This window comes from Sinocyclocheilus grahami, unplaced genomic scaffold (genome assembly GCF_001515645.1).
Source record: "Sinocyclocheilus grahami isolate Dianchi unplaced genomic scaffold, SAMN03320097.WGS_v1.1 scaffold343.1, whole genome shotgun sequence".
Taxonomy (NCBI): domain Eukaryota; kingdom Metazoa; phylum Chordata; class Actinopteri; order Cypriniformes; family Cyprinidae; genus Sinocyclocheilus; species Sinocyclocheilus grahami.
The window spans coordinates 1,956,248-1,968,190 of NW_015505522.1; the positions used below are offsets into that span (position 1 = coordinate 1,956,248).

An 11,943-nucleotide genomic window follows, 5' to 3' on the forward strand; every position below is an offset into this window, starting at 1 on the left:
GTGTGTGTGTGTGTGAGAGAGTGTGTGTGTGTGGCTTACGTGTTCAGGCTGCCGTAGACGCTTCCGCCCGTTCTCGCTGTAAACACTTTACTGAGCATCAGCTGTGAAGGAGATCTGGGAACAAACACACACACTTGATCAGCACAGACTGCTCATCACACACACCATCAGCTTGACATCCGTACGCTCTCACCTTATCTGGTGAATCTTCAGCGTTGAGCCTTTGTAGCTCATGGCCACTGAGCCGAACATCATTTCTCCGAGCATGTTAGCGTCTGATAAGCACCGTGAGGAGCCCTGATACAACGAAAGAAAGAGCAAAGCACACAGGTTTGAATCTGCAGGAGCAGCACACATGGGTGTGTGATATGCATCTTATCCAATGATACAGTAATTGTTGTTTTAACGATGTGAGAGCTGACTTTGATGAGCGTCACTGAGTTTGCACAAACCAAACAAAAGCACGTCTTGAGAGCATGCTTTCACTGAATGATCTGAAATTCAAGATATGAGGGCAAAAAATACTCCGTAGGAGTTATTATTTTATATTTCTATATGATATAGTTCAGCAATATCACGCGAACAGGAGTTCTGTTTTTTTTCTTAATAGTATCACTATCGCAAATGGTATTGATTTTATGCACCAGTTCAATAACATCAAGTTAATATTAAGTGATTTATATTTTAGACACTATTATCAATCTGTTTTTGATAAAGAAAATTTTAAATTTTTTACATTTTTTATTTATTAACCATCTAATTAAAGAAAGCACAATTCCAAGTGCAGCACACATGAAGTTGTTAACATGGTCTAAATGTAAAGCAAATCACTTGATAAATATACATGCAGAAAAGATGCATGAAATATGAAGGCACATATTGTACAAACTTGTCTTAAACATATATGTTCAGAAATATGAAAAACGCTTTTAAAAACTCAAAAGTCAAGGAAATTCAATTTCAAAATGGCTAAAAGTATAACACTAGTAGACTATTATTAAATGTTTTGTATAAACAATTTAACAGCAGCTTGTCTGTCACCATCATGCAAACATGAAATATCAGACACACAGTAGAAGCTCTTTATAGGTTTTTTTATTCCACTGAGCACCAAGTCGGATCAGTCTTTTCTCTTAACTGTTATAATTTGCATATTGTCAACGTGTCTAATTCTAACATTTGGTAATATTTCTATTAAAAAAAAATCGCGATTTCTCGATTTATAAAAAAAATAATAACAGTGGAAAAGCATTAAATTAGAATCGATAAAATCGGAAGAATTACCCAGGTTAAATAAAAGACTCAATGACTCGCTCTTTAAAACAGTGAACTGACGCCACCTACTGGCAGTTTTAATTTCATATTTAACATAACATTTTTTCAAAATGTTAATTTTAAAACATTAATCTCAAAGTATTGTTGTATTTGCTGTGTAAATAGATTTAATGCTTCAGATGCAGCTTGCAAAAATGGATTTTGTTGATACTGATTTTATTTGATTGGTAACAGTCTATAGCGTCTCATTATTTGAACTAAATATGGTTGCGATAAGATATGTTGCGATATATTGCGATACTGTAAGCAAGACGATATATTGGGATATTTCTTATTTTAGGAATAGGAGAATAGGATAGAATTTTAGGAAAACTGTCATTTAGAACACACCCCCATATGCAAACCTTAGCAAAAATAAAATCAATTTACATACATACATAATGTATGTATGTGACTGATCATGGGTCGAGAGGAGGGATGACCTACACGACCATGGTGGAGGATTTGCTACTCAACAGCTCATTGACAAATATCTTATATCGTAAGATGCGCTCCCTTTACTCAGAGTGCGCGTGATCGCGAAATCAAAAGTGAAAATGAACAGCGCGAGCGCTCATTCAAAAGAGATTTAAATACTCCCCATTGATAGCGGCTCCCTGATATGCGAAAATTATATGTAATATTAGAATGTTTGCGGGAGCGGGCGGGACTGGACAAACCTTGCAGAAACGGAACACAAGTTGTCACTGTTTAAGTTCAGAGGTAAGAAGAGTGCTATCTAGCAGTCAGGATATAAACTCAAAACGAAACAATGGCCAGGAATCTTGCATAGGCTACATTTATTTATTTTTTTAAATATTGATAATGCGTTTTTTAGAATCGATACAGTATCGGCAATGAAGAATATGAAGAGAGAGAGCGAAGGCTTGTGACGGGACTCACTTGGAAGCGGTTTTGTTCTTTGGGCTCGGAGGCGCAGGACGAGCTGCTGTCCAGGGAACTGGAGCTTCCGCCTGTAGGCCTCAGCTGACAACACTTCCCAAACATCTTCGCCTGTGCCTCTCCACACACCCTCTGCAAACAACACACGGACAAACTCAACAACCCAGCGCAGTCACTAAACCTAAGAAACACACCGGTTCGTCAAGAACAACATTCTGCAAAAAAGACATTTCAGGTGTATGATTGTCTGTAGTGTGAATGCAGCAGCACACAAAAGCGAATGCTGTTTTAAACAGTTAATGTTGAATCAATTGTCACTAATCATTATTTAAAGTTGCAAGGGGGAGAGTCTGGATTGAATGATGAGACATGACCGCAAAGCAAATAAACGTGCAAAAAGAAACAGCGAGACCAGTTTAATATGATCCACAATCAGATGACTCTTGTGTATGAGTCGTACTTTAAAGGAATCATTCAAAACGACTCTCAAACGCAGATTAGTCAGTCTGATTACTCATTCACTGAATCCAGAGCAGTTCCTGAATTAGTTCACTCATGAATGAATAATCTGTCGCACCTTCACGTCAATCCAAACACATTTAACACACTAAATGTTTTATTTTCATTTTTTAGTTTAGTGAATTTAACATTTGCTTTAACAGCATTATTTTAGTTTTTAGATTGTAATGTTACAATGTTAGAATGTAATGTGATTTTAACCCTTTTTTGCACATAATATATAGCTTAGCCTACATGGTTACATTCACTATATTTGTTTTCATAGCCTTTAATATGAATGAACATCGTTTCATTGGACAACGTTGGACAGGATGTGATTTTTTCCCCCTCTCATAAATATTTTTTTTCAATCCAAACAGAAAAAGTAGAATATAGAGATATATACCATATATAACACAATTCAGCCAAAAAAGATCAAGATATGTAGTCTTATTTGGCAATACTGCCCAGCCCTAGTCTTTGAACATTTTGAAGTTTTAGCTTTGTTTGCATGGACTTAACGGAGAGACATGTATCTCTTAACAGCCAAGCGTGCACATAAACACTTTTTTTGCATGCCGTTTAACTTCAACCCTTGTTGCGAGTCAATAAAGAGCGAAACCCTTCATATCTCTGTGAGGTGTTACATGAGACATCCAGCACTCGTCCAGATGAGGGAAAGGCCTGAGTTAATGAATGTTTTGGCTGTGCGTGCCAGGCTCAGTGTCTCTAATGGCTCATGCCGAGTCTCGTCCCGCTCTGTGAAGAGCACAAAGGAACTCGAGCGTGTGAGACTGTCATATGACTTCCTTAACAACTCGTGAGCACGTCTGTTTGCTTACTCGCTCTCTTCTGCTCCTGGTCAATGACTCTCTGTCTCTCTCTCTCTAGTGAAACAATATCCTCTGCCAAAAGCGTCATGTGATTGCAGCCTCAGCTCGGCTCCATATCAGCGATCTCCAGAGCCTCACCCGAACACACTAGACAGGCTGTTTATTATTCATCTGGCTGCACTGCGCAACAGCAGCAGCTTGAACCTGCAGTGGATTTTAAGGAGCATGCTTTACGTTTAGGAAGGTTTTTAATCATCACCCAACCACAGCAATATTTTACACATGCTGTGTGTTTTTATTATTCAGCAGGTTTCAGGTCAAAGCCATACTGAACCGACTGATAAATATCAAATGTTAAGCCACTGAATGAATGATACAGGGCTTACTTATTTATAATGTTGTACCATGTGGAACAATCAGTAATGACACTGACTTAAATTTCATGGCGCTTTAGTCAGGGTTCCTACAGGTTTTATGAAGGTAAATTTAAGACTTAAAGACAAAATGCGTGGAATAAATTGAACAGAACACAATAAATCATTGTGTTCTTAATTAGTTATATTAGCAACACTTCAGAGTTTAAACATTTAATTTCCAACTGATTTCCATTACTTTTTAATGCATAAAAAAAAAGGAGAAATTGAGAAAGAGATTAATTTTTACATTTAATACCAAAACTTTATGACTTTCTGCACTGATTTAAAACCTTTAAGGTCTTAATTTGTGGAAGGCTAAATTAAGATACGCAGAAATCCTGTTTGGTGCACAAAACATTTTGGAACGGTCATCAATTTTGCAACATCAACACTCTTCATGAGCTGAATTACTTATTATTTTCTCTCATCACATTCAGTCCAGACTGATTGGGGAAACACAGATCAGAATTCCCTTCACATTTCACATCGCAGGCAGATGACAAGAGCAGGTGTGGAAAATGCTGGTTTCTTTGGTGAACCGGCTTTTGCACTGCACCCCCGCAGCCTCATGACAGCTAATGACAAACAACTGGCAGACGTGACAGAGAGCTCGACACGCCTTCAGTCATGTGAATGTGAAAGAATGCTTACACACTCAGAGTCAGCTGATGCTATTATTACTGGAGATAAGGCCTCTGGTTCTCACAGCACTCACCGTGACCGGGGCATCTTCTGTGCTTCTCTTTCTGGCGTCCGAGTCGAAGAGGACGTTCCTGCCGCGCCGCTCACAGTCCTGGTAGACGATGAGACGGATCTGGCTGGACTCCAGCTCCGGTGACGACCAGCTGAGGGACAGAGACACGAACATGAGCTTAAAGGGATCGTTCTCCCAAAAATGAAAATTCTGTCATTAATTACTCACCCTCATATCATTCCAAATCCGTAAGACCTCTGTTCATCTTCGGAACACAAATTAAGATATTTTTGATTAATTCTGAGAGCTCTCTGACCCTCCCATAGACAGCAAGGATCCTAACATGATCAAGGTCCAGAAACGTAGCAAGGAAATCATTAAATTAATCCATGTGACATCAGCGGTTCAACCGTAATTTTACGAAGCTACGAGAATACTTTGTGTGCAAAGAAAACAAAAATAACGACTTAATTCAACAATTCGTCTCCTCTGCGTCACCCTATAGCGCCATTTTGGAGAGTATCACATACGTAAACAATGCATGCAATGTATGTATGCGGATATGCTGTTTACGAGGTTTACACTTTGATCTGAACGTAAACAACGTATCCACGTTGCATGCATTGTTTACGTATGTGATACTCTCCAAAATGGCGCTATAGGGTGACGCGGAGGAGATGAATTGTTGAATAAAGTTGTTATTTTTGTTTCCTTTGCACACAAAAAATATTCTCGTAGCTTCGTAAAATTACGGTTGAACCGCTGATGTCACATGGATTATTTTAACGATCTCCTTGCTACGTTTCTGAGCCTTGATTGTGTTAATTACATTGCGGTCTATGGAAGGGTCAGAGAGCTCTTAGAATTCATCAAAAATATCTTAATTTATGTTCCGAAGATGAACGAAGACCATTACGGGTTTGGAACAACATGAGGGTGAGTAATTAACCCTATAGCGCCATTTTGGAGAGTATCACATACGTAAACAATGCATGCAATGTATGTATGCGGATATGCTGTTTACGAGGTTTACACTTTGATCTGAACGTAAACAACGTATCCACGTTGCATGCATTGTTTACGTATATGATACTCTCCAAAATGGCGCTATAGGGTGACGCGGAGGAGATGAATTGTTGAATAAAGTTGTTATTTTTGTTTCCTTTGCACACAAAAAATATTCTCGTAGCTTCGTAAAATTACGGTTGAACCGCTGATGTCACATGGATTATTTTAACGATCTCCTTGCTACGTTTCTGAGCCTTGATTGTGTTAATTACATTGCGGTCTATGGAAGGGTCAGAGAGCTCTTAGAATTCATCAAAAATATCTTAATTTATGTTCCGAAGATGAACGAAGACCATTACGGGTTTGGAACAACATGAGGGTGAGTAATTAATGACTGAATTTTCATTTTTGAGTGAACTATCCCTTTAACTACAAGCTTCCTCATCCATCAGAAGCAGGAATGGCATGGTCACAAGTTATTTGTGTGCTCTGCGTCAAGGCAGGTGAAGAAAGGCCCAGAGCGCGCGGCTGTTTACTCGTCACATTCCCGACAACTGGACTCATTCGCCATCCAGACATGGAGCACATCATCCGCTTTATCAGGAATCGAGACAAACAAGTTGTGCACAAAGACAACATGACGCACAACCATCCCCTACAAAACATGAAAACTTAAATCACAACCATAAACCTCACAGCTGATCTAAAGAAAACTCACTTTTCTTTCATCCCATTCCTAGTCTTAAACTATGATCAAACGAGCCAATGCCGATAACCGATATCACACATGTAAATAATACTTGACTTGATTTTAGTTTATTGCCACATTAGCTTCACAGGCTATTTCATGGCAAACAAAGATTAGGCCTATACATTACAAAAACAATATTTTTCTGGGTCCATCTTATAAAACAAGTCCTTAAGAGTTTGCCCTGATAATAACCTTTGTCTCATGACTTCAAATATTGGGCAGACCAAAAGCACATGTTTCACTGTCAAGTGAGTCCCACAATATTTTTCCTCAAATAAATAAATTAAAACAATATGAATAGAGTGAAAACTGTACCCGACCCTGTGTCAGTAATTTAAATAATACCAGTAGCTAATACATTTTCTTATACTAGTTAGCTTGCAGTAATTATACACACAGTACTGTGAATAAGATATAATAATACCAGAGTAGGATTTACCAAAAAGTACTGTTCTCTCGCAGAAAAGTACTGATGCACACAAAAACCGTCATTCAACACCGATTAGTAGTAAATTAATGGTTGATCAGCAGCTGATATTTAGCATTTTATCGGTCGATAAGTGTTAAAATTTCTGCCCAAAATTAGCCTTAACATGTTAAACATTTTATCAGCCAATACGTTTTTTTTTCTGTTTGGTCATTAAGTGTTGGAGGCAGGACTTTTATTTTGTCCAGATGAACAGGAGTATTCTATGTCTTTATTCGTTTATGGTCTTTGTTTAACATTTTATTGGTCAACATGTTTTTCTGTCTGGCCATTAAGTTTTTTATTTTGTCAATGCATGGACTTTTATTTTGTCAAGATGAACAAGATTATTCTGTCTTTACTCATTTATGGTCTTTAATTAACATTTCTGTCCAAAATTATTAGAAATGTTAAACAAAGTAAATGACATGACAAGTATTATAGATTTTTATGTGCGATAATGCTTTCTCATATACTGTCGACGTTAAGCAAACATTTATATCATCTGAATACGTCTTTGAATATGCAATAATCATTTACAGAAATGCCAAACATTTTGGTAATTTTGTTAAAAAAAAAATGCAAAAAGGATGCAAACAGGAGAATTCAGCTATTACTGCACATGCATGAATGACTTCTATATTATGTGTGTGTGTGTGTGTGTGTGTGTGTGTATGTGCCATCAGCCACCCTCTCAATCAGAATCAGGCATTAAAAAAAACAAAGCTCAATTTAAAATGAGTAATTACTAAAACTGCTATTTTTTTCCCGACAGTAATGAGAATTATAATAGGTAACTGATATTTTCAGGGGGAGACAGGTGACATAGGTGACAAGACTTATTATACTACGGCTTTGCCTGTGCTCTTACCATTTAAAATTAAAGGCAACCACTGCATTTGACTCACGATTCCAAACAAAGATGCTGCGTACATTCTGCATTAGCAGTTTCTGATTTAAATTTGATTGTGTAATTTCGAAGTCTAACCTAAGGCCTGACCTTAGCTTTGTGAAACTATACTACATAAAACATCTGAATGAAACAAAAACAGCAGACTGACAATGAAAATGCTAATTTACTCTCTGATAGCAGGTGGCGCTTATTGAACGGCAGCGACACAGCGATTTCTTTGTTAATGCTGTAAACATAGCTATAAACACTACTTTAATATGCATTATGCAGAGACAAGATGAAAAGAAAAGAAAATACCATCTAAACTTTTCTGAAGACAGTCAGTTCCTCTTAGATAAATCCCCACAGCCAGTTGTATCACAATTCATTTTAACATCTCAACCGAATTCAATCGTTACATATTTCTAACGATTTTAACTGGCTGGTGGTGCATCAGTGCATCCTTTCTCACAAGATGCAACTAGGGCTGAAACGATTGGTCAACATTAAAATTGTCGACAAAAAAAAATTGTTGTTGAATAGTCGTTTGATCTACTTTGACCTAATTTAAGGGCCTGCAATAACGCAGTTTGGCCAGTGTGGCGCTGTAGCGGAAGACTGTAATTCAGCACTCCCAGATGCAATTCAAGAGAAGAATACGCACAGTGCTTAAGAGTCAGAGTGTAAACGCAGCCGTGTATGTGCTGCACGCTTTCCTCTCAATAACAAAATAAACATACAACAAAAATGACAGAGGTAAGAAAACAGCAGTTAAGAAAGCATCTAAACATAGCGATGTGGATTTATTTGCATGAGCTCTGCAAATTGGCACTCTAGTCGCGTCACGTTTATTTACATAGGCCTAGTACTTTATACAAAAGATTGATTTAAAGCTAGCGGCTTTACAGTATTAAACGTGTCAGTGACGCTTTCAGTTAGAATTACAACTTGATTTTCTGTTATAAATCAGCTATCCATTGTGGAGCAAACTTATGATAAAATCTTTTTATAAGTGAATGCAAAAATAAATAAACAAAAATGTTTGAAAAGCTGAAGTGCTTACCTTGTTTTATTCATTAGTTAGAATGTCTAACTCAGTATTTTCACTAATTGTAAAAGCTGAATAATAGAACAAATCATACTGATTATCCTATCTGTGAAATAATCGACGATTGGTCAATGAATCGTAACAATCGTTAGATTAATCTATTATCAAAATAATCGTTTGTTGCAGCTCTAGATGCAACTAACGATAATTTTTCACTAAAATATACTTTCAGCCACAGGATAATTTTGCAGATGAATTCATATGTTCGTCAGTGTGCACTAAACCACAACACAACAACAGCCAAAAAAAGATGTTTAAGGCAAAATACTTTGGAGTGAGAGCATTGCGATTTCACTGGGAACACAATCATTCTAACACAACTCCCTTGTGGGTGGTTTAAAAAGCCCCTCAAGTACACTGTCTCCACCTTGAAAACTAATCTGACTGTGCAAGAACCGGCTCTAGTACTGAACTCACTGTCCTACGAGTCCTGACCGGCACAACATACAACACCACAGTCACATGACGTACAGTAAAAGAATGACATCAATGAAGCACATCATTATGAATCACTCACCGAGTTATCGTCTCATCTCAAACTCTCGCTACCTGTCATGAGCACACAGAAACAGACGCTTGGGGACAGCAGCAATCCTTTAGTCACAAGAGGCTGAGTGCACATCAAATACACAAACCTAAAGCCTCATGACTTCAGCGGAATTGTGCAATTTTGGCAAAATTTGGATGAATAAATCATAAGTAGGGCAGTTCACAATATGGTCTATTGTCTGTGAATATTGAAGCACAGAAAGACTGCTGTAAATGTGAAGTCTGTATGTTGTGCGTGTCTCAGTTTGCTCTACTACACATCCTTAAGCTTGTGTGATGCTCGTCTGGATCTCAAAAGGGCCCTATGATTTCTGCAATGCAGTCTCACTAAATGAGGACATAAATACATGAACAACATCTCCAGAACTGCTCTGAGAGTCATTTCAAGACCATTTGACTGTTTCATTTGAGAAAAGCTACATACACACACAAACAAACAAAACTCTCAAGGCAACTCGTCAGAATAAAACTGAGGTTTAACTTGAAGAAACTGTGACAGAATATTACTACTACTTCTGTTAAAACTTAATTTTTAAGGAATAGTCACACCGATTTTCTTCCATGCTTTAATTGTAACAGTAAACCTCTGTTTAGACAAATTAGTTTGTTTAATATTCATTTGATTAAAAAATTTAATTGTTTTATGGCATCATTTGATTACCAGAAAAAGTAGAGTGCATTACTCAGAATTTCTGTTGAAAGAATAAATAATAGGTTTTGATTATTAAAATGGAATCCAGAACAATTTTAATTGAAAACACAGAATTTGGTAAAAAAATTTAATCAAATTAAACAGAATTTAAGAAAAATAAAATGATAAAAATAAAAATTACTATTTTACATTTTATTAAAAATGTTTTTTAAATATCAACATTTGTTGTTTTAATTTTAACATTAGATAAATCAATTAACTGATTAAAAAAATAATAATTAGCTGATTAATTGCTGCAGATGTTACAGTTGCATGAAACATTAGGCCTATATTTGTTTCCAAAAACGTGTCTGGGTATGGCTGAAGGTAATCACTGGCAGAGCACATAAAAGCTTTCGGGCTCAATCAAGAACGTTCAGTCCTGCCAAAGAACCAGAAATGTGAGCAGCCCTTTGGTTCTTCTGAGTAGGGTGTGTCTAGCTCTTCACAACAACATTTAAAGAAACAGGCCAACAAGACCACAGAGAATATCATTTCACCAAGTTTAATCTAACTACGGTTTCACATATTAACTGAATGAATTGCTCATATTCATCTGGATGCGTTCCTGGGAAGATTCTGCCTGTAGCGACCTCAAATGAAAACGGGAGACAAACATAAACACATACGAGGAGAGAGTGGTGTGGAGAAGACATAATACAGGATGAGAGGTCATAAGGTCACACGGCACACGCTCAAATACAGCTGCTGTCCTGAATCCTGATCTCACAGCATTCGATCACTTGTGTCGAGATAACATCAACATGTTCAACACTAGTGAATCATAAAACAACACTCAACTTACACCATACAGTAGTGTACATATTTTTAAAGGTTGGTCATATATTGGGCTTTTTAACAGCCTATGTGGATATCAATATAATTCAAGATTGTGGCTGAGTGCCAGATATACTCTAAATCAGCACAAATATTTGACATTGCCTTTATCAAGTTAACTGATATATATTAGACACTCTAACAATTGTATTTGTCCAATGGTGAGGATTGAGGAACCCATCGAACATGTGCATGTCAACCCAACAATGTCTATTATACCCTCCTTTACCTTGTTTCTTCATGCTTTTGTACTTAAAATAGAAAGACTGAAAAACACTTGTGCTCCTCTTTGTCAAAGTAGTCACCATTTAACGCTATCCTGATTTTCAATTGTGTTTATCAGTTCTTCCATTTTAAATTGTTCTCTTTTAGTTTTATTTCCATGTTAGTAAGTGTCTAACGATGTTTATATGTTCCCTGTCTCGCAATATAAAAAATGTCTACCACTGCGGTTCTCAAACAGGGGTCCGGGAACTGCTAGAGGCCACAAGACGGCTTAAAATGATTGAAAATAAGACAAAACAAGGTTTCAAATAAGCTAAAAATCAAGATGTAAGCATAAATCATATTTCTTATTTTAATTCAATCCCTTATCAACTACAATTTTTATTTAATTCATTTCTATTCTTGGACAACCTGGATACACTCTATGTGGGAATTTTTTTAAAGTGTCATTTCTAGATGCAGAAAGATCATGGAAATTGATACAAATAGTAGTTTCTTTTTTTTTTATGACAAATATCATATCCTATATTTTATCAAGCACAAATGACTATTTGTGAGTAAAATAACAATTAAAAAAAAAAAATACAAACTGAATATCATATTCTATAATATTTTATTAAAGGGGTCATATGATGCTTTTTTAAAGATCATTATTTTGTGTATTTGGTGTAACAGAATATGTTGACATGCTTTAATGTTCAAAAAACACATTATTTTTCAAATACTGTACATTATTGTAGGTCCTCTATGCCCCGCCT

At 36.6% G+C, this 11,943-nt stretch overlaps 1 protein-coding gene across 1 annotated transcript in view; it reads right to left on the reverse strand.

The window, feature by feature from the left end:
- The window catches only part of LOC107603233 (folliculin-interacting protein 1-like), a 40,437-nt gene that overhangs the window by 27,185 nt on the left and 1,309 nt on the right, over positions 1 to 11,943 (reverse strand). Inside the window, exons 2-5 of the mRNA XM_016295976.1 lie at positions 4,680 to 4,809; positions 2,218 to 2,349; positions 194 to 297; positions 40 to 114 (exon numbers count right to left, since the gene is read on the reverse strand). Coding sequence (XP_016151462.1) covers positions 40 to 114; positions 194 to 297; positions 2,218 to 2,349; positions 4,680 to 4,809 — 441 coding nt within the window. The remainder of the gene's footprint in view (positions 1 to 39; positions 115 to 193; positions 298 to 2,217; positions 2,350 to 4,679; positions 4,810 to 11,943) is intronic.